Source organism: Nomascus leucogenys, chromosome 3, assembly GCF_006542625.1.
Source record: "Nomascus leucogenys isolate Asia chromosome 3, Asia_NLE_v1, whole genome shotgun sequence".
NCBI lineage: Eukaryota > Metazoa > Chordata > Mammalia > Primates > Hylobatidae > Nomascus > Nomascus leucogenys.
Window position 1 is genome coordinate 122,523,092 of NC_044383.1, and position 23,887 is coordinate 122,546,978.

At 40.2% G+C, this 23,887-nt stretch overlaps 1 protein-coding gene across 14 annotated transcripts in view; it reads right to left on the reverse strand.

The window, feature by feature from the left end:
* Positions 1 to 3,704: 3,704 nt before the first annotated feature.
* MAP7 (microtubule associated protein 7) overlaps positions 3,705 to 23,887 on the reverse strand; it is a 209,688-nt gene continuing 189,505 nt past the window's right edge. For all 14 annotated transcript variants that reach the window (XM_030809746.1, XM_030809745.1, XM_030809741.1 and 11 more), the window contains 8 exons: positions 23,469 to 23,703; positions 21,997 to 22,168; positions 21,689 to 21,790; positions 20,968 to 21,018; positions 20,807 to 20,864; positions 17,676 to 17,778; positions 6,837 to 7,060; positions 3,705 to 5,209 (listed from right to left, as the gene is read on the reverse strand). In XM_030809746.1, coding sequence (XP_030665606.1) covers positions 5,199 to 5,209; positions 6,837 to 7,060; positions 17,676 to 17,778; positions 20,807 to 20,864; positions 20,968 to 21,018; positions 21,689 to 21,790; positions 21,997 to 22,168; positions 23,469 to 23,703 — 956 coding nt within the window. In that variant the 3' untranslated portion in view covers positions 3,705 to 5,198. The remainder of the gene's footprint in view (positions 5,210 to 6,836; positions 7,061 to 17,675; positions 17,779 to 20,806; positions 20,865 to 20,967; positions 21,019 to 21,688; positions 21,791 to 21,996; positions 22,169 to 23,468; positions 23,704 to 23,887) is intronic.

The window sequence follows — 23,887 nt, forward strand, 5'->3', positions numbered from 1 at the left end:
TTTTACTGTGTTGACCAGGCTGGTCTCGAACTCTTGGCCTCAGGTGATCCACCTGCCTTGGCCTCCCAAAGTGCTGGGATTACAGGAGTAAGCCACCGTGCCAGGCCTTAAACACAAAAGTTTTAACATTTATCGAAAAATTACTGAGAAACTTTATACTCATTTAATTCAACCTTAATAATTAAGACAACTCCATGAGGGCCGGGCGTGGTGGCTCACACCTGTAATCCCTACACTTTGGGAGGCCGAGGTGGGCGGATCACGAGGTCAGGAGTTCGAGACCAGCCTGGCTAACATGGTGAAACCCCATCTTACTAAAATACAAAAAATTAGCTGGGCATGGTGGTGTGCGCCTGTAGTCCCAGCTACTTGGGAGGCTGAGGCAGGGGAATCGCTTGAACCCGGGAGGCAGAGGTTGCAGTGAGCCGAGATCGCACCACTGCATTCCAGCCTGGCAACAGAGCAAGACTCCATCTCAAAAAAAAATAATAATAATAATAAAAAAGACAGGCCGGGCGCCGTGGCTCACGCCTGTAATCCCAGCACTTTGGGAGGCCGAGGCGGGCGGATCACGAGGTCAGGAGATCGAGACCATCCTGGCTAACACAGTGAAACCCCGTCTCTACTAAAAATACAAAAAATTAGCTGGGCGAGGTGGCAGGCGCCTGTAGTCCCAGCTACAAGGGAGACTGAGGCAGGAGAATGGCGTGAACCCGGGGGGCGGAGCCTGCAGTGAGCCGAGATCTCGCCACTGCACTCCAGCCTGGGTGAAAGAGCGAGACTCCGTCTCAAAAAAAAAAAAAAAAAAAAAAAGACAACTCCATGAGATGAATATTATTCTCCCACTTAGCAATGAAAATATCCAGATACAGAGAACACAATTAACTTACCAAGCTTCCTATGGTTAACTACTGGCAAACCTGATACTTAACCACCTAAGTGTAACTCCAGATGCTGGCTCTTTATTTTTCTATTGCTTCCAACATTAGCACCTTGCCTTCTGACCCTCTCCTTTTACTCTTCCACAAGGTATTTAGAGATCCAGTAAGTCAAAAGTGATCGTCAGTCCTTTTTTAGTGTATACTTTAATTTTTAGGTTTTTGTTGTTGTTGTTTAGATAGGGTCTGGCTCTGTCACTCAGGCTGGAGTGCAGTGGTGCAATCACAGCTCACTGCAGCCTCGACCTTCTGGGTTTAAGTGATCCTTCCACCTCAGCTTCTCCAGTGATTGAGACCACAGACATGTGCCATCATGCCCGGCTAATTTTCTAATTTTTGTAGAGACAGGGTCTCTGTATGTTACCCAGGCTGGTCTCAAACTACTGGGCTCAAGCGATCCTCCCACCTTGGACTCCTAAAGTTTTGGGATTAGGGGCATGAGCCACGGCGGCTGGCCTGTGTATATTTTTAAACAGCAATTTTAAAACTTCATTTGAACTTATCTTGGCATTAGTTTTTTTCTTTTGAGACAGAGTCTCACTCTGTCGCCCGGGCTGGAGTGCAGTGGCGCAATCTCAGCTCACTGCAACCTCCACATCCCGGGTTCAAGAGATTCTCGTGCCTCAGCCTCCAGAATAGCTGGGATTACAAGCGTGCACCACCATACCCAGCTAATTTTTGTATTTTGTATTTTTATTTTTTTTGAGAGGCAGTTTCGCTCTGTTGCCCAGGCTGGAGTGCAATGGCGTGATCTAGGCTCACCGCAACCTCCGCCTCCCAGGTTAAAGTGATTCTCCTGCCTCAGCCTCCCAAGTAGCTGGGATTACAGGCATACACCACCACGCTTGGCTAATTTTTTTTTTTTAGTAGAGATAGGGTTTCTCCTTGTTGGTCAGGCTGGTCTCAAACTCCCGACCTCGGGTGATCTGCCCACCTCGGCCTCCCAATTTTTAGTTTCTAAAATTACTTTTGATCTCTAAAATTGTAATCAAATCTACTAATATAAAAACCCAATTGAGATTCACCAATGAACTAGTAACAAAATATTTTATTTGTAATAAACTTAAAATTGTTCCTTCTGTTCACACGCTGGTCCTTTTCTCCCCCACTTCTTGCAAGGCCTTCAGAGCTCCTCCCCAAAACTAAGGAGGTGCTAAGGGATGTGAGAAAATGACAATCCAGAACATTTCTGAGTGGGCTTAGGTGTTCACTGAGTAAGAACAGGATTTTGGGGGAGAGAGTACAGGCAAAATGATGTTTCTTAGATGTTAGCTTATTTTTAAAAATTGCTTTGGTAACCTGATCCAATAGCTATTCCATCATGCTTTTTTTTTTTTCTTTTGACAGTAGAGATGGGGGGCCAGGGGGAGGGTCTTGCTATGCTGCCCAAGCTGGTCTTGAACTGCTGGCCTTGAGTGATCCTCCTGCCTTGGCCTCTCAAAGTGCTCGGATTACAGTGTAAGCCACTGAACCCAGCCCCATCATGCCTTTAAGTGTTCAACGCACAGAACAGATGGAGGCCAATAGTCCATTTCAATTAGATTTTTAAAAAAGTAATGCAAAAGACGGGAGAATTTATTGTTGACTGTTACTTATTATGCAATAATTTACTTTAAAATACTTTAAATATAAACGGTGTAATGCATGTGTGCTGTGTAATTTAACTTCAATCTTGTTCTGAGGGTAAGTTAGTATTTGAAGCACCTCAATCAGGTGGCTAGGCAGATGCTTTAAACACTTATCTAAATATATGCCAGAGTGTTCATCAGCATAAGGGATATTAGCAATTTTTCTTTGGTGAATGCAGCCTGAAAAGTAGGTGGTTGTCTAGACTTTTAGAGGCAAAATGCATGAAATGAGGTGTAAGAATCTGGCAGCTCCTGCAAAATAATGACTTTTTATAGTACCTCAGGTCTAGAGATCTCCTTGCCCCTGTACCTTCCCCCTCCAGCACTCCACACACGTTTATGACTGTGGCCTGATCCAACCAAGCAATTGGGTTTCTTAATTCTGCTTTCAGAATATCACTGCTTCTGCTTCACTGTGAACTTTTTAGTCAGGGTGTTTGTGGGGTTACTTAGGAGCAGAGAAGGAACTTCTCCAAGCTTTCCAGAAGCCCTGCTTGCTAATAAACTTGTCATATAACTGTTTTAGATTTGCTTTTACTGTAACATGCCACGAGGTGGTGATGTTATGTAGGAGGACACATATAGCCTTACTTTCCTGTAATAGCTAGAGGTACCACCAAACGGACCTGTGATTGGCGACTAAATTGGCCTAGATAGTTTGCAATGGTGTAGAAAGGAAACTAAAAGCCCATTCACTCTATTTTCATATTGAGGGCCATATTTGATTCCTGAGCGCTCCCCTTAATGTAGTGTGAATACTGAAGACCTCCCTAAGGTCTGCAAGTAAATACAGATTTTTCAAGTGCTGGCCAAAAAGCAATCCAGCCATTGTAAAGGTCAGGGTCATTCTCTGGCGGCGCTGCTCTTTAACACAATATAATTAAGAATTCTGTACCACTTCTAATTAAAACTTGATTACTTAGAAGGCTTTCCGTTTGCTAATGATCACTAAAGTTTAAAAACACACATGAAAAAGAAAAGCAGCCAAAATACACCTACTGCTCTAAATTTTAAATAAGGCTATCCTATATGCTTAATCAACAGGAGGCTGGGAAAATGTCACTGAGTTAAGTGAAGGACAATCTGAAGACTCAAGAATCAATCTGAGTGAAGTTATAACATATGAGAAACCTAAAAGTAAAACTATGTCAAACACTTTATTTGGTGTTTCATGCTATGTTGATTTAAACAAATTAAACAAGTTTGTTGAACAGATTTCTTTTCTAATATAATGACTATGTGTACATGGACAACTGAAAACAATGAAAACCCCCAAATTGATGTTTTAACAAATTACAAACCATTACTAAAGACCATATGCCTGGATTAAAAAAAAAAAAAATAGTCCAATAGATGAAGTCTCTCATTCAACCTAGCAGTTCAACCAATTTCTCTTTTAATAAAAGCTGCACATTACAGTGGAATAAATTTATCTTTTTAAACACTCCACATAAAAACATGTGCACCCTCTCCTACATTTAATCATTAGTAGTCTCTAAAATGGTAAAATAAAACTGAATTTATATTAGCAAATGAAAGTGCAAGTTTGTACAGCTAGGCTCAGCAGCAAAAGTGAAGAATAAGAATGAAAGGTGAAAAGCTGACAGATGCCACGCAGAGCAAGGACTTCCATGAAGGTCCGTGTCCTGTGTGCCAAACACAGTCAACATTCCATCACTTTCTCATTGCTCTTAAACGAGCAAAACCAAATTCTTTTTCTATTTAAAGAAATATTAAATCTTTATTTTCCCCAACATAATTTGTGATCAGGTAAGGCAAAGATAAGTCCACCATCACTGGGGACAGCAGCAACACACAGACTTCAGAAATAGCCCTGAATCATCAGTAACATTCTCTCGTGGTAACAGCAGAAGGAATGCAGCTAACAAATTAAATTTGTAATGTTGTCACATTATTCTAATTTATTTGATTAGTTTATCTGGAAAAACTATAAATACATTATGTAAGAGGGCAGCAAATTATTTCCTTGCTTTGAAAAAATAATGTTTTTTCACATTTTAAAACATTTTAGTCTGCTTTTGCAAAAGGAGTTGCAAGAAAAATGTGACAGCTGGGTTTGCAGAATGTCCATGTACAAGTTGTATTTATAAGAACCTGGTAATCTGCCTATAATTTGCTTCTACAAATAGAGCTCTTTGCAATAATATTTAAACAAACAGGCTTAAACTCTTCTCCTATTCATTCTACTTGTAGAGCAAAGAGGTACTTATTTTTCAAGTATTATAAAAGGTAAAAAACTTTTTTGCCAATTTTACATGTTAAGCTTTTAAGACCAAAAAAATCATGCCTAGTCAGCCCATTTCTTTTATAACCAAATTCTCTTGTCTTTTAAAGAATGCAGAAAAATATTGATTGCTAAGAAGGAGCACACTGGAAAAAGCCATTTTAAAGTATTGAAGAATGAGACGTATTTCTTTTTTCCTATTGATGAAAATTATTAGAAAAGCTATCCAGTCTGTTGTCTTTAGCTAGTTTTAATAAATCTTTTCAAAATGATGGTCAAGAACTCTAGAAAATGGGTGGAGGGGATGCTCCTTTATAGCAGGAAAGGAATTCCATTAATTGTAGAAATTCTCATTAAATTTCAGCTTTGGTTCTTCAGAAGAAACACTCATATAACTTCTACATGAAGAGACAGAAAAAGAACAGATTAATATGACATTTATCTAAAATCTTCTTTCAAGAATACTATAGTAATAACTTAAATTTCTAAAATTTACCATACTGTTATATACACTTATATAAGAATAGGCAATTTTGTTAGGATTCACAGTCTTATATTTAAGTGAATTCTGTTACTCATAGGAAACATATGTTCTTTTCTTTACATCAGCTTGGGCCATAGCCTTCATTTTTCCAAGTGGCATACACAGATTGTACTTTTCTCGGTTAGGGGTTTAAACATTCATTTCTCTTGTATCCTCAGTATCCGATGCTTAGGGTTCTAAACATAATTGGAGGTTAAATAAATGTTGATAAATCATCTGGAAGTTCTTTCCCTCCCTGTAAATCTGTAACATGAGTAGGAAGCTGCACTGGGCATGCTTCCATCAACATACCATTAGTCGGATTGTTCCCAAAGGCTTAAGAATCAGAAAGTCAGACAGGGGAGGGCCCTCACAACCTCCTTTCAAATCCTAGAAAAGTGGAGTTCACTAAAGTGAGGTTCCACTTCCAAGGTCAGTACACTAGAGGAGAAAAGAAGAGTAGCTTCATTTGGATGGGTGGTTCACATTGGTTATCTCACCACATTAAAAGTTGATTTATTACAGATTCACTGGTTGAATCTAGAAGGCAAAACAATTTGCCCACAAATAATTCTGTATTGTCTCCATTTAGTTATCCTGAATTTGGCCACTTCTTTTCATAGAAATATAAAGAGATGCTGGTCAATACATGACAGTCATCTTCAGGGAAGAGAAGTCAACAAAATTGAAACAGGTTTGAAGAGACAGGGAGCAGAGATTATCCTGCTAATTCCTGAGACTGATGGGATTGCGCTGCTGAGCTGCTATGACCATTGAGTTAATTATATTTGATATTTACTCCTTCTTTCTTTGGGTCCTGATTGTTCTTTTTGCACAAAGACTTCAGGTCAAGTGTAGGTCAAAGAGACATTGTGTAAGAAAGTCACAGGCAGTTTCAACAGCAACAAAATCATTTAACAAGTAAAGATCCTTAGACTCAGTGTGATCCTATTCAGAGTACTGGTTTCATCACCTAAATTGTAACTATCCATCATGTCACATTTTAAAAGGACAATAATTTATTACCCAGGTTGCCAAACCCAAATAAGAGAAAAATGGTGGGAGAACATGATGGCAGTCTTCAAATATATGAAGACCTGAGAAAGATGGAAAAAACTCAGATCTTTCTCTAGTGGGCAGCACTAGGCCGGATGGTCCATAATTATGCGGAGGCAGCCCTGTCTTTCTACAAAGCATATTCTGAGCATGCATGATGTCAGGTAATGGGTGCTGCTCTGTGCAGAGAGGCTGACAGACACCCACTGGGTGCTGCGGACTGGACTTCTGCACTGACTGAGAGAATAGGAGAGGCCTTAGAAGTTGTCCAATCCAACTCAAAATTCAATTTCTATGAGCCAGGCACAATCTCTTCCATTGTGGCTTAGTTGGTCCTTTGAAAAACAAAGTGTTACCACAATCATACTGTAGAAGGCAGCAGTTCGTGTCCTCCCGGGTGTCAGATATTTCTGATGACTACAGAAGGGAGTTGGAGGCAAGCTTACCTGCAGTCTGTTGTGTCTGAACACCATCTACCTGAGGCAGGGGCCCAAGTGTCCCTTCATCATCAAAGGCCAAAATTGGATTCAAAGGAATTTCTGGGCTCTCACTGTTGGTGACATCTAATCTGGATGGTTTAGATCCAATGGGTAAGTTTATAATTTCTTCAAAATTTTCATTCTGAACAGATACACCATTTTCATTTGGTTGTTTTTCCAAGTCGGGAGTGCTAAGGAATTTGAAAAATAAAAATAGAAATTAGTCTTAAAACTGGAAAACACATTATTAGGAAAACCAAAATGTTTTATGATGAATAATTTTATAAATTTACAATGAAAAAAATCAGACTGACGAGTCACATCATTACTAACAAAAATAATAAATTGTGGTGTATTTGTACCTTAAATTCTTATTTTAAAAAATCTAGGTCAGGCACAGTGGCTCATGCCTGTAATCTTAGTGCTTTGGGAGGCCGAGATGGGAGGACTGCTCAAGGCCAGGAGTTCAAGACTAGCCTGGTAAACATAGCAAGACCCCCGTCTCTACAAAAGATAAAAAAATCAGCCGTGTGTGGTGGCACGCACCAGTAGTCCTAGCTACTCTGGCGGTTGAGGCGGGAGGATCACTTGAGCTCAGGAGTTTGAGGCTTCAGTGAGCTATGATGGCACCACTGCATTCCAGGCTGGGCTATGGAGTAAGACCCTGTCTCTAAACAACAAGAAAAAAATTTTAAATCTGTTATTTTGTTATGAAAATTATCAAATAGAACAATTTATCAATTACAACAGATCATCATTAATAGAAATAAATCAGCAGCAGCAGGAGTTCTACACATTTAATGATTTCTGCTGCAGGCATTTTTATATTCGTCTGATAAAGAGTACCACTTAATGAGGACCTTTGCCTCAAAGATGAGGGGATTATAATTTGGAGGGGGGAGTAAATGATTTGCACAAAGTCACACAACTACTGAGAGATAGTTGAGGCTAAATGCACGATCTCTTGATCTCTGGTCCTGTGCTTTCCTCATTAAGCCACTTCTCACACTTTCTGGATATTCCAGACTCCTAAAGCCCTTGCATAATTTCATATATAAATTTTTGAAGACCAATCTTTTTATCTTTGCCCCTTAAATCTGCGTCTGACCTCATCTTGATCCTTATGGATTCGTGCTTAATATCTTGGATTTATTTTTGAGATATACTTAATTGGCCCCAAATACTTAATCTTCTATGGTTTGTCTTAGATTGTCACTCTCTCCAACTAAATTGGCAGCCCCTTATGTTATATGCTTATTATTATGCTTTACAATGTAGCCAAATAATGCCTATGCATCAAATGAGTGCTAAACTAATTTTACCATTCATTTTATTTCATTGCAGCATATACATATGTGTGCAAGCTTCATAACTTGTTCAATGCTCAACAAATTAACTGTAGTATCGCTAATACCAACTGCTTGAACATTGTTAGCAGGTCAGTTTGTCTTCTCAAATTGTAAAACAATGCTAATGTAAATCCAACCTTTCCATTGCTTTTTAAGACTTTGCTTTTTTTGCCCGATTGAATAACTAGTTTACTTTCTTTTTCCTTTTTTGAGAAGGGTCTCATTCTGTTGCCCAGGCTGGAGTGCAGTGGTGCAGTCTCAGCTCACTGCAACTTCTGCCTCCTGGGTTAAAGTGGTTCTTGAGTCTCAGCCTCCCGAATAGCTGGGACTACAGGGGCAAGCCACCATACCTAGCTAATTTTTGTATTTTTAGTAGAGACAGGGTTTCTTCGTGTTGGCTAGGATGGTCTCGAACTCCTGGCCTCAAGTGATCTGCCCCCATCGGCCTCCCAAAGTGCTGGGATTACAGCCATGAGCCACCGCGCCCAGTCAAAATAGTTTACTTTCTCTACTGAGTGAGAAGTATTGACTTTGGAACACATTCTAAAGCATTTCTGATTTGAATATTTGTGTATTTTTAAAATTATTAAACCTTCTTTTTTTACGGAAAAAATGAAGATGCCTGTCCTAAGTGTCTCACAAGGCATTGCAGAATATGCTGAAAATATTATTTGTAAAATAATCTAAAATATTATACAGAAATATTATACAGTATGATGATGCTTTTCTGCTATTTTACCAATAAGGGAAGGGGATGCCACTAGGCATTATAAGTCTCCACAAGAGTAGAGTACAGTCACACACATGTGCACATGCACCCCACCCAAGTCACATGTGCACACACATGCCTAACACCCACTGTTCTAAGTGCCTGGGCTGCCACACCCACCTTCCTGTTCTTGCCTAACACCAACAGTCTTTCTGTAACTAGGGAAACAATTTGGGTTCTTAATCCAGAGAGAATTTAAGTAGAAGTCCTGGCAAAGGATAAAGAACAGGAATGTATCTCCAGAGCCCCCTTTCCTTGGCAACCTTAACCTGTCACCTTCCAGGCCTATATGTACTAATAAGTCATAATGGCAATGGCTAACCCCAGACTTGAGCCAGTATCAGATTTCATTTCCCTTCCACCTGCCCATTCTAATTGCTGGCAATCAGAGGGATAATTGTGCCATATGCATTGGATGACAAGTCATGAAATGTTCAGGGGACATGGGGACTGGTAGAAACTATAAAACTGAAACTGAAGTACTGGGGTTAAGGATTATGGATCCGTGTGTCCACTCAGGATAAGAGCACCATCTTCTGAATTCCCTGCCTTCAGTTACCTTCTGAAGTTTGAAGACTGATGTAAGACTTTTGAAGACCGCACACCTTGCTCCAGTCCAAAATGTGTACAGGGAGGGGCTGGGACCTTGGCAAGAATCTGCAGTCCACACGGCTTATGGAAGCCAGAACCTTATTTTCTCTTGATATTTATTAATTATGTTAAAACAAGTAACTTTTAAATTAAAAGGGATACATCTCTTCCTGTGTGAACAATAGGAGCCTGGGAATGTTACTTTTCCTTCAGGCCAAACTAAGAGCAATGATGAACTCAAGATTTGGAGGGAAAATGAATGGGTCGAACACCAAAATTACCCAAACCTCCTTATTTAAAAAAAAGACGAACATTCTATGAAAAGACAGCTCCCCTACGGCTGTGAACAAACATGAAATGTCTTCTCGAATATCAGGAGGGTAAGGCAGTAGCTGTATAGGCAGCATAGCTTCTTAGCCTCTGGACTAGAGATTCTCGGCTGGGGGTAGAAGAAGATCTCAGAACGGCCTGAGAAACTGCAGATCACTTCCTCTGTTCCCATTCTGATATTCACCCCTGTCCTCCCCGACTTGTACTCATATGGATCTGTATCCTTTTTTCCTATTCCAAAGCAAGTTTCCTATCCACGAACAAATATTTTCCTCAATTCTTGTGGAGCATCCCTCCACAAGTACTCTCTCTTAAGAACCAAACATGGCTTTTGAGTAAGAATGATCTGCTCAAGGGCATATATAATATTCATATCTTTCATAAAGATGTATTTCAAGTATTTTATAAACTTCATATATCTTACATAGGAAAATGTATATATTCATTTATAAAATTTTATAAAATCCATATATGTTATTAACATATATTCATGTATTTCTTTGAGACACTCTGTTGCCCAAGCTGGAGTGCAGTGGTGCAATCACGGCTTACTGCAGCTTCAATTCCCTGGGCTCAGGCGATCCTCCGACCTCAGCCTCCTGCGTTTCTGGGACTACAGATGCAGGCCACTGCCCTTGGCTGATCTTTGTATTTTTTGTAGAGACGGGATCTTGCCATGTTGCCAGCATGGTCTTGAACTCCTGGGCTCAAGCGATCTGCTTGCCTAGACCTGCTAAAGTGCTGGGATTACAGGCGTGAGCCACCACACTTGGCATATTCACATATTTCTTTACACCTTTAAAATCTGGCCAGAATTGTGATAACTCAAACCCTCTTCCATTCTAACTAATGTCAGTGGGGAACCTGTCAGGCAGAAAGGAGATGGGCAAGAAATATGGCTTTGGGGCAAAGGGGCCAGGCATCTCACTCAGGAGTAAGGTGAGGAGTAGGGTTCAGGATACTTCTGGTACAGAGTTGCTCTATAACAAAGGGTCTCAGTCCTAGCTGCTAGGAAAAGTAATGTGAGGGGGTCGCCATCCTCCTGGGGTGCTGCCAGACAGTTTGCTGAAATATTTCGAGGTGGGGAGGGGCAAATGTAATTTAGTTCACAGCATTCACTTATTTACCAATATATTAGGTACTAAAGACATTAGGAGAAGTGATACTTCTCTCTCAATCTGAATTAAAAGATAGTCATTCTGAGCAGTGGAGTTTTCTAGCAAAAATAAATTCTACCACTATACTTGCATGATCTGTCATGATGGATTTTCACAGAGTATCACGCATACCATGTTCTTTGGCAGGGACCCTGAGCATTTCTGTTAATCAGTGATTTAATTCACAGCGGGCAAGCTGGAGGGATCTATAACTCTACTTGAGGGGCAGAGTAGGGCATTTAATAAAGATGCTGACTGATCACAAGGATCATGGAATGCTTCACTAAAAATAATGCACTGAGATGAAAACCAAAGAGTTTATAAGCATTTTAAGGTTGATTTGAAACTAGAAGTGAAAGGAAACATTCATGGATGTGATTTGTCATTTAAAGTTTTTAACAGGATTTCAGATGTAAAACTGTTTAAAAACGTGAGTTTCCACTGCGTCAAAGGGAATGTTTATTCATGAATGGGAAGCTGTTTTGGGGATGGATATTAAAGACAAGAATAGGCTGGGCGTGGTGGCTCACGCCTGTAATCCCAACACTTCAGGAGGCCAAGGTGGGATGACTGCTTAAGGCCAGAGGCCAAGAGTTTGAGACTAGCCTGGGCAACATAGGGAGACCTAATCTCTATAAAAATATATATATTTTAAATTAGCCAGGTGTGGTGGCTCGCACCTATAGTCCCAGCTACTCAGGAGGAGGATAATTTAAGTCAGGAGGTAGAGGCTGCAGTGAGCCATGCTCGTACCACTGCACTCCAGGCTTGGTGACAGAGCAAGACCCTGTTTTATAAAATAAAAATAAAACAAAATAAAGACAGGAATAAGCTAGCCCTTCTCTAGATGGAAGAGTGTAAGTGGCAGAGAGCCCCAGGGATCAGTGCTAGGGTTAGTTTTATAATAATCGGAAGACATGCAGGATAAAATTTAAGTATGCAGATAATGTTTATTCTTGGAAATGCAAGTCATAAAAATAGCCCCTTGAAAACAACAGGGAAAATCATGAAATGAGTGACAAGGCAGGCAGTCTGTAAAGGCAGTGGGTTTAGAAAACTGTCAGTTGAGCGATCCTTAAAAGACAGTGATCAGTCAATGGAGGTTAAGACATCTTGGGATCACTGCAAACTGTTCCTTGGTGATACTGACTCCTTGTGTTTTGATGATAAAAAAAAAAGCCAATAAAATGCTAGGCAGGAGAAGATGGGATACCAGGAACAAACCAAAAGCATTATTCTACATCACACTGCAGCTACACCTAGTGTACTGTGTGTTTTCTGGACACTGCATTCATCTTAGGATGATAATGATATGCAACATTTGCATAGTACAACATAGTTTTCAGAACTCCTTCACAGACACCATTTCACTGAACCTCCCAGTACTTTGTGTGGAAAGTATCTCCATGTCCAGATGAGAAAACTAAGGCTTAATTAAGTAGGTTAACCCCACAGTTGCTGAACTTCTCAAAGGTAAAACTAGGGAGCCAGCCTGGAACTTTTGGTTCTGAAGCTCTTTTTCCTCAACCCCATATTCACACTGAAGAATCTCTAAAGAAATATGACTAAAATATTCAAATAGCTGAAGAAGGAGTCTTTTAGAGATAAGGTAAATGTGTCAGTTATTGATTTACTGCCTCTCAGCTCCAAATTCACCCATCATTCCTGTTCTGTGAAACTGGATCTGGGCCTGTTAAATAATTATCCTTTGCCACTGCTGGAGAGACACTGCAGCACAGTTTTGCTTCCTGGTTGGCGTGTGCTTGCTCAGCAGGCTTCTTTAGCATACACGTGCTTTTCCCAGGGCCTGGCTCCTGCAGTGCACAGTGGCCAGCAGCCTCCCTCCAGCATCCCACTGGGGCAGATTCATGGTACAGTGCTTATGGGGAGACAGTGAACAGCTTTCCTAGGCACTCCGGAGGGTGGATCTCTGGCAAGTTCTGCTGGCAAGAAAACATAGCAACTTCTCTGGCATCCAATGAGTAACAGTTATATCCTCTCTAACAAGGTCTGGGTTACAGACCTGAGGGGTAAGGGATCTTTCTTCTTTGGTGCAACACTAGGGTATGTGACTGCTCCTTGTATCTGCTATTCATATATATATATTTTTTTAACAGGGTCCCACTCTGTTGCCCAGGGTGGAGTGCAGGGGTGTGATCAAGGCTCGACCTCCTGAGCTCAAGCCATCCTCCCACCTCAGCCTCCTGAGTAGATGGGACTATAGGTGTACGCCACTGGGCCTGGCTTTTTGTATTTTTAGTAGAGATGGGGTTTTGCCATGTTGCTCAGGCTGGTCTCCAACTGGGCTCAAGTGATCCACCCACCTCAGCCTCTCAAAGGTCTGGGATCACAGGTGTGAGCCACCACACCAGGCACCTATATTCTTTAGAATTCTCTTTCTTTTTTCCCTATCATTCCCACAAGTTCTCTTTATTTCTTATAAGCCAAACCAAAATCATAGTTACTCCATCCTACTTACTCCAATCCTAATGATAATTATTCTTTAAATTTTCTCTGGTTTAAATCTATGTTTTTTTCCTTCTGATTAGACCCTGACTGATATAGTAAACATAATAGGAGTATTCAGCTTATAAAATAAGAGTAGACAGGGAATAGAAATAAAACCCATAAAACTATGAAGGGTATGGAAACTACAAACAATGACATTCTCTAAAACCTAGTTTATGATAACTATGGGTCCTAACCTTGAAACTGCAAAGAGCAGCTATAAGAGAAGTAAAAGTACTTCTTTATGCCCTTCTTTTCTTATACTTGTTGCTATAAGAGGTAATACAGGGCAAAAATACAGATTGTTTCAAGATCAATCTGGATGAATTCAAGGATGACAAATTTAAAAATAATTAAGGGAAGCAGAATTTCTTAGGCTACATATCACAAACTGTGTGTCATATAATGGGGACCGAACTTAACATCACATTAAACATTTCCTACAGTCAGTGTCATTCAGAAATGTACTATTTCTCAAACTGGGGTCCTGTTCTTTACATGATTTTTAAAAATTTATGTTTTCACCCAGGTAACTTAAAAAAAATCATATACAGTCTTATCATCTGTCCGACTGATTATCACAAAGCTGAGTTTTGCTACATAATTTCAGTGCTCCATTTTCAGGTGTTATTTCAAAGCATACTGATATCAGGTAGCACCAGCTTATTTGACAAGGGCTAATGACACGAACCAGCTGAACTGCTAAATAAATATGCTAGTGCCATGTAAAAGCCAAGTATCATCATGGCACTCTGTATTAAAAAGAGGTTAGGGGCTTTAAAGCAGTTCAAACAGAGAGAAGCAGTGAGTGAAATGAATCATGGTTATCCCTAATGCAAAAGGGATCGATCAGTACCACACGTATATTACCTACTTAATTTCAGAAAAACATCATTCTTCACGATAATTTCACTGCTCTTGATTTTACAGCTTTATTTATTTTTTTGAGACAGGGTCTTGCTCTGTCACTCAGATTGGAGTGCAGTGTTCTGATCAAGGCTCACTGCAGCTTTGACCTCTTGGGCTCTAGTGATCTTCCCACCTCAGCCCCCCAAGTAGCTGGGACTATAGTCGTGTGCCACCATACCTGGCTAATTTTTGTATTTTTTTAGAGAAGGGGTTTCACCATGTTCCCCAGGCTAGTCTTAAACTCCTGAACCTAAGTGATGTGCCCACCTTGGCCTCCCAGAGTGCTGGGATTACAGGCGTGAGCCACCACACCCAGCCAGTATTTAGTATTTGAGGGGCAAAAGCATTTAGGTGGCTACTGCAAACATCCAGGGACTTGGTCAGTGGGGGTGCCCTAGAAATGGAAATCAAGGGATAGAAGGGTAACGTTGTAGGGGAAGGATGAAAGTGGTTTTATTATTTATGTAAATTTGTGATTTGCTGTTTTGGCTTTAAATGAACAGGGGCTATAGAAATTTTAAACCTAAATTTATATTTGTAAAAATAATACAAGTAACTCTGGGAATCTACTATATATATATCTACTATATATATATAAAATATATATATTTACTATATATAAAAATATGTATCTACTATATATAAATATATATCTACTATATATAAAAATATATATATCTACTATATATATAAAAATAAATTTCCTTTATATAAATTCCTTTAAACTCCTATAAATATATATAAATTTCCTTTAAAGGAAATATATATCTACTATATATATAAATAAATTTCCTTTATATAAATTCCTTTAAAGGAAATATATATTTATAGGAATTTACATATTTATAGGAATTTATTTATTTATATATTTATAGGAATTTATATATTTATAGGAATTTAAAGGAATTTATGTATATTACTATATTACAAACAAATGTATATGTATATTACTATACATATATTTCCTTTAAAGGAAATATATATATAGTAGATATATATATACATACACACACACACACATATATATATATTTCCTTTAAAGGAGAGACACTGGAGTAGATGGCCAATGGATTTCATATTAGGCTTATTCTTATATTCTGATGTTTATGTCTGATGCTCATCTGGACCTGCCTGTATTGTCAGGTGAAAGTAGAAAAAGGCTATGCTTATGTTTCTTCTAATGGTTTGACAGGGATTATCTTACATATATGACAAAGGATAATTTATCTGTTGGGTAAAGATGGATGACACCAGTAAGTTCATTTTGGTTTCATTACAAATTGTTGCTTTTCTGTGTGTGGAAAAGGCTAAAATATAACAGAATTTTATTATCTGTATCAAATATAGTAAAGTTATTTTTCAGGTTCTTATATAATGATTAATTGTTTGGTGATATTACTACTGAAGAGAGTCAAATTATGCATAAATTAACTTTATAGATCAGACAACATAATCAGTGGCTTAAGAAGCTATGGTAGGCTGGGTGTGATGGCTCATGCCTGTAATCCCAGCACTTTGGGAGGCCAAGACGGGTGGATCACTTGAGGTCAGGAGGTCCAGACCAGCCTGGCCAATATGATGAAACCCGTCTCTACTAAAAATACAAAAATTAGCTGGGTGTGTCTCCTTGAACCCAGGAGGTGGAGGTTGCAGTGAGCCAAGATAACACCACTGCATCCAGCCTGGGCAACAGAGTGAGAGTCTGTCTCAAAAAAAAAATAAATAAATAAAAGAAACTATGGTAGGCATTGTCTGTTCCCCATAATAATGGGATTCTCTCTGTGGTATCTTTTACTCTTTTTCTTTTAAAAAAGGAATCTCTGAAGTCAATGAATTGAACACAATAAGTTTTAGGGAATGAATTTAAAAAATCTAATTAAAACTAAGAAAAAAATACCATTTAATATAGATCTTAGGTAACTACAACAATAAAGTTATTCAACATAATTGGAAATGAATTATTAAGATCTCTCAGGGTATTCTCTTTGGTATTATAGTAGGCAAAAAATAAATAAATAAAAATTCCATTGTCTCAGAAAGATATCAACACAATAGTAGGGTGACTCACATTTTTAACTGCTGCCCGTTACATTATAAAATGTTATCTAGTGTCTGTGTTTCTGTACTTATCTTGGCCAAAAGCCAAGAAACAATTATGTGTTTTTAGATTAAGAAAATAATTTGAGGACCTTCAGTTGTCTATTGGTAGCAAAGACTGGCATTAAAGACAGGAAGACTCATATATTAAGTAGATTTCCCAAATTTAAAAAGTCATAGCTAAATTTTTTTGAACATTATTAAAAATATTTCTGCAAGTTCTCTATGATTGGATTTTTAGGCACAGGCTATGATTACCCTTATTTTTCATTTTTTCAGAATGTTCATATGATGCTGTTGATATAATTACAAGGAAAGAGAAAGGCAATCTTTCTGAAATCCAGACTCTTTTCTAGGCTGTTGTTAGCAACTGTCTGGTTCTTCAGTAAGAAGCCCTGTTATTAATAATATAAGAAATACTGACATCTACATGACTTTTATATGGAACAAACATGTAAGTCACTGTAATATTATGCATGGCTAAAATGCAATTGTTATATACCATTAAAGAATGTGGATATGGTCCACATCAGGCTAAATATAAACAAAGAAAACTAACAGATTATTACTTGTTTTTTGTTTTATTTTTTGAGACAGGGTCTCACTTTGTCACCCAGGCTGGACTGCAGTGGCAGGAGTTTGGCTCACTGCATCCTTGACCTCCTGGGCTCATGCCATCTTCCTACCTCAGCCTCCCAAGGTGGGACTACAAGCACACACTATCACGTCTGGCTAGTTTTTCTATTTTTTTGTAGAGATGGTGCTTTGCTATGTTGCCCAGGCTGGTCTACAACTCTTAGCCTTAAGTAATCCTCCCTCCTCAGCCTCCCAAAGTGTTGGGATTACAGGAGTGAGCCCTGCACTTGGCCACTTTTAATATTCTTGGAACAGTCATACTAAATCCTCATCATCACATTTAATGACTCAAGAAAAAAGATATTTCCACTTTCTTGGAGTACAGAATTACTAGCTCAAACAAAAATCAATGAAGGCCCCCCAAAATAATCAATCCTAATGTTAAGACTTTGAAATTCTGGTGGAGCTGGTGGGTAAAAACCGTGATGTTTGACTTTAATGAATGTCAGTGAAAACTCACCTCTCCACTGTCACTTTTGATTGGTGTGAGGTAACCACATGTGGGCTGCCAACTGGCTTTCCATTTCCCGGAGCATTCGTTGTACATGGAAGTGCAGACACCTCTGGGCATAGCAAAGGAGATAGAACAAAGGGTTACTAATATTCTTTTCTTAGACCTAACCTCCAAGAGCCAGAATGCCTTGATTTATGTGCTGGCTCTGCTACTTACCAGTTGTGAGACCTTGGGCACATCACTTAAACTCTCTGTGCCTTAGTTTCCTCATTAGTAATAGTACCTACTTCATAGATTGTTAGAATTAAATGTATTAATATTAGTACATGTAAAGGACTTAGAACAGTGTCTGGCATGTTGGAAGGGCTAAGTATTATTATTTTTCCTTGCACTAAAGTTACAGAAAGTATATACTATTGAAACCAAAGCAACTGATAAAGAGAGCAGTAAGCTGACTTCATCAAGCTGACACTGAATATCTTTACAAAGGATTCAGAGCAAATCACCATGGAACATCATAAGTATTAAAAATATTTTTGAAAACTCAGTTTAGTCCTATGCACACTTAGAACGATGAGGATTTCATCAATGGAAGGCAGTGTACTGTACCTAACCATTCCACCTCATTTTCAAAGCTCAATGTTGCAGCCCACTTTAAGCTAACAATATTGATGACTGCCTCTAAAATATAGGACAGGGTTATTTATAAACCTTTATACAGGCCGGAGTTTCAGATGTATCTGTGGTAGATTATGGTTTCAGCATGATGTGAGGGAATAACTGAAATAATTCCTACCCCTCACCCCCTTGCCTCCTGCTTTTTTTTTGAGACAGGGTCTCATTCTGTCACCCAGGCTGCAGTGCAGTGGTGTGATCATGGCTCACTACAGCCTCGACCTCCTGGGCTTAGGCAATCCTCCTGCTTCAGCCTCCCAAGTAGCTGGAACCACAAGTGCATGCCAACATGCCCAGCTAATTAAAAAAAAAAATTATTTGTAGAGACAGGGTCTTGCTATGTTGCCCAGTCTTGAACTCCTGAGCTCAAGTGATCCTCCTGCCTCAGCCTCCCAAAATGTTGGGATTATAGGCGTGAGCTACCTCACCTGGCCTGAAATAATTCCAAGACAATGTTATTTGACAACCTGGCACAAAATCAGTAAAGCTGCCAGAGGTACAAGAGATCTGATAACTAAGGCAGAAAGGTAAGTGATAATTTCAAATCTGCCCAAATTTGCAAAGCTGGTGACAGGCAGCCCCTGAGAAAACATCTGATAGGTCTGTAAACTTGCCTGCCTGCTTACCCACCTTAGAATTCTCTTTGTAGCACTGGTAACACCAGTCAGCCCTCAATCAGATGTGGGACTGGGAGAAGGGGAATATTTGTTAGGCACAGCTAATCCTCAAGCCTCCTTTTAGCAGTTTTAACTCAAATCAAATTTACATGAGTGTTGATAAACACAGCTATGCCAATCAGCAAGTTTCACCTTCCCTCTTGCCTTTGTTCATTCTTGGATTGATTTATAAAGAATACTGAAAGAACAGATAAGGAAAGGGCAGGAAGAGGGAAAATGAAAACAAACCAACAAGGAGACTGGCCAGGCACAAACTACAGCATTAGCCCCTCAAATAATCCTGAGCTGGTGCAATTTACAGCCTAAACTGATCACTCTGACAACTCACTGGGTACTAAGCCTGCTTACAGCCTGTGTCTATTACAATATTCTTGAAGACAGTATGCTAAAAATGCAATGGGGTTATAATATACAACCATTAGGACTATTCTCCAAACATACACATACATACATTAGGGCATCTTTAAAAGAGCATGAAAACTCCACTATAAAGGAATTATGACATACGGAAACCAAAACAGCTTCTATTGAAATAAAACCAAGTCCCAAAATACCAATAATACTTTACATTTGAAAACCCTTAATGTTTATAGGCAATGTTCTGTCACATAAACCGTTGGATTTGATCTTTGAGCAAAAGGTATTCCAGCCTTTGCTTTTGTTTGTAAACAGAAAAAGAAAACTGCAGTACCTCTGGTCTTTTCTTTTCATATTGATATCACACATGAGGAAAGAGGAAGACAATGATGAGCTATCTACTAACCACGTGCACGTACAATTATGAAGACCACGAGGGATCACTGAAGGAGCAGAATCAGGAGCTGGGGGACCTGGGCCCCAGCTGCGGGAGCCTGGCCTGTCATTGGACCTGAGTGCCCCTGTGGGTAGAGGGATCTTGCCTAATTGTTCACACTGAATCCCAGCCTGATAACATGGCCTGGCACATAGAAGAGCTTCAAAAATACTTGTTGACTCGAAGACAAAGCAAACCACTTCACAAAGCAGCAGTAGGAATTATGTATGAAAGATGTGCCTGATACAAAAAGGGCACTTAACATTAATTTAATCTGAGTACTAAGGTTAATTTCACTTTTATTTTAAATACATTTGACTTATAATCTCCAAAAAAAATCAATAATCTCTTTCCAAAGCCGATAGCATATAAGTAACTCTAACGAAATTTCAAGATCACTGTACATTATATGTACGGAAATATCACTCTAGACCCTAAGAATATGTACAACTATTATTTGTCAATTAAAACAATAAGAATTTCAACACATTTTTAACTTTATTTTGAAGTCAGATCTAAGAGAAATAACATTTAAATCATTTTTCTGAGAACTTCCTATAATACAAGTTGTCAAATGTGTAAATTTAAAGTCCTTTCTTAAGAGGAAATATAAATATATACTACTTGAGCAGACAGTATGTGATAAATGAAATTTAGTTTTATAAACTCAAAGGAAATTCTTCTAAAAGTATGTGTATGTATACACATATATGTATAAGTATATATACATATATGCATAAATATGTATTATATAAGATGATTTAAAATATCAAGCAACCCATTAGAGTATAAACAAATGTGAAAAGTAACTGGCAGAAACACTAGACAGTTTTATATAAGAGGAAGGACTCAATGACAGACCCCCTAAGCTTCTGTGAGTCTGTAAGTACTGGATCTTTTTTCCCTCCATCAATTCCTGAATATCTTCGCCCCTGGAGAGTTAATTTAAACATTTCATATATAAATTGGTTTGAGTTCATTGACAGAAATACCTGTTCCTCCAGTGAGAGCTCCCTTGGCTGTATCACCGTTTCTCTGATCACTGGCTTTCTACGAAGAAGAAAAAAAGAGGACTTTCAAAAATCAGAGTTACAAGTGAAAATGAAAACGATAAAAGCATACAAAAGTAGTTAGAAAACGGCCATGTCAATACCTTATCTGTAGCTTCTGTTCTCCTGGTTCTTTTCATAATCTCCTCAAGTCGCTATAAGAATGGAAGAATTGAGCAAAAAGATCAGACACAGAAAAAAAGCCAGCCTGGCACATTTAACTGATGAAATAAATAGATTATTTAAAATGGTCTGTTATTTTGGAAAAATATAATATGCACTTTTTTTTTTGAGACGGAGTCCTGCCCTGTCACGCAGGCTAGAGTGCCCCTGTGGCAAGCTCTCAGTTCACTGCAGCCTCCGCCTCCTGGGCACAAGTGATTCTGCTGCCTCAGCCTCCCAAGTAGCTGGGATCACAGGCGCCCGCCACCACGCCCAGCTAATTTTTGCATTTTTAGTAAAGACAGGGTTTCACCATGTTGGCCAGGCTGGTCTCGAACTCCTGTCTTCGGTGATCCGCCTGCCGTGGCCTCTCAAAGTGCTGGGATTACAGGCATGAGCCACCCGGCCCGGCCCTGCTGCTTTGTCTTAATTGGAGTTATTCAAGAAAGTTGGAACTGCCTTAAGCTACATGAAGTGGAAGTAAGTGTTTTTTGGTGAGGGCTAAAACACCGAGAGAGATTTCTTTGCATAAGATTGTTCACTGAGGGGGCTACTAGTTTATGTGGCAAGGGTAGAACACGCGTTTTCTGACGGCCAGGGCTAGTCTCTGGGTCTTAGAGGTGCAAGTTCGCGTCCCGGGCCTCTGTGCTAAGACGCAGCTACCTTCTTTCTCTCCAGGCGCTCCTGCTCTTCTCTCTGGAAATGCTTCTCTCGTTCCTGCCGAACCCTCTCTGCTTCTTCACGAACGCGAGCTTCTTCTTCTTTCTGAAAACAGAAGGCCGGCGTCTGCCTCTGACAAACAGGCGGGCTGCCCGGGTCTCCCAGGGGGTGTCCAGAGGTGGGGGCGAGGTGGCAGATGGAGAAGGTGTGGAAAGCGGGAGCACCGGCAGTCCAGTCCGCACCCTCCTCTGCCGGGCTGGGGCGTCTCCCTGCGGGACTGGGGCAGGGGCCAGGGTGGGGTGCGGCCGCACCTGCCTCTGGGCGCGCTCTGCCTCCTCCCGCTCGCGCAGCGCCCGCTCCTCCGCCTGCCGCTGCAGCTGCTCCTCCTTCTCCCGGGCCTGCTCGGCTTCCAGCCTGCGCGACTCCTCCTCACGGCGAGTCCTCTCTTCAGCCACCCGTTGAGCCAATTCCTCTCTCTTTTGTCTGGAAAAAGACAAAACAAAAACAAAACCAAAGACACCTGAGGAGAAATCTTTGAAGAGAGGCCTGCGTCCGTGGTTCTGTAGGGCGGTTCTTTCAGGCGTCCAGTAGAAAAATCCCCACTGGAGGCCTTCACCACCGCTAAGGGACAAAACGCGAAGCCACCCTTAGTCTTCCTCCCCCCTTGCCAGCGGCATTGCCGTCCGTGCAAAACAGAAGCAACGTGTAACCACCAATATCCTGGGGAGCGCTGGCTTTTTGGAAAGAATTTAACTATTTTTAAAGGCTCTGACTTGTTTAATTCAAATAATGTGACTTCTTAGTAATGAATTTGAAGCACCCCCGCCAAAGGAAATCTTTGTAAATAAATAAGGGTCATAGTGTTCTGTCACAGGACAGAAGGAAGACAGCCATGTAAGCTCCCTGTTGGAGCCAAGGGCAGGGCATGGCCAAGATGGCGGTCCAGCAAGGGCATGGTCAAGATGGGGGTCCAGCGAGCGCATGAGATCCTTCCGCAGGTTACAGTTGTGTTCGTTTGAAGAACAATTATATTGACATTCGTCTTATTAGGCCCAGAAGATGACCAATTAAACAAACTGTCTCTGGCATACTGCCTGGCAGGCAATCATGGGGCATGTCAAGATCTCACCTGGCTACCCTCCGAGAGTTTTATCTGGAAAGGAGAAAACATGAAGCCTTATTATGCAGCCTTAATGTGATAATTACAAACATACAACGGAAACCTGGAGATTGGAGATGTGTTAAGTAAAAAAGCAGACTGTACAACGGTACCTCTGCTGTGGTTATAATTATGTAAATATGTATATGTATGTATATATACACACACACTCCCATACTGTTGAGAGACTAGAAAGGACCACCCAAAATGTACACTATTACTGAAAATTGATATGATTATGGATTTTTTTTTCTTTAAAGCTTTCTCCATCAATGTTGTTGCACTGTCATTAAAATAAGAAAACGTGGCTGGGCATGGTGGCTCATGTCTGTAATCTCAACACTTTGGGAAGTTCAGGTGGGAGGATCTCTTGAGCCCAAGAGTTTGAGACCAGCCTGGGCAATACATTGAGACCCCATTTCTATTAAAAAAAAAAAGAAGAAGAAGAAAATGTGATTTAAAAAACAAACTGCTTAGTAGTCATAGGAAAATTAGGTAAGAGTAATCCCGAAAGAACTAATCCATTCACTTTCATCAGTATTATCACCTCCTCCCTCTCAGAGGGGTGATGAGTTAATCCAAGTATCACTGACACCATGGTGTGGAGCAATGTCTCCCCTTTACCTTTCAAGCTCTTCCTGCTCCCTCCTCTCCCTTTCTTCCTTTTCTCTCTGCTCTCGGGCCAGCCGCCTCTTCTCAGCTAGCAGCCTTGTGGCCTCCTCTGGGTCGGTGGTGCCTGCAGAAGTCTTAGGAGAAGCACTGGCAGTCACAGTGGATGACGGGGCTGAGACCATGGCTGGGGTGGGGACCGGGACTGGAGCTGGGGCCGAGGCTGGAGCTGGGGCCGAGGCTGGAGCAGCTGCACAAATAGGTACAAGGAGAAAACCAGTTGGAAACAAAATCCAAAAAACAAAACCAAAACTAGCATGCCCCACATTCAAGGCCTAGAATTTAGCATTATGAAAGAAAAGGGAATGTTTATTACTGTGTGTTCTCATGGTTTCACTGTGTTCTATCTGTAACCAAGCAACAGATAAAAAAAT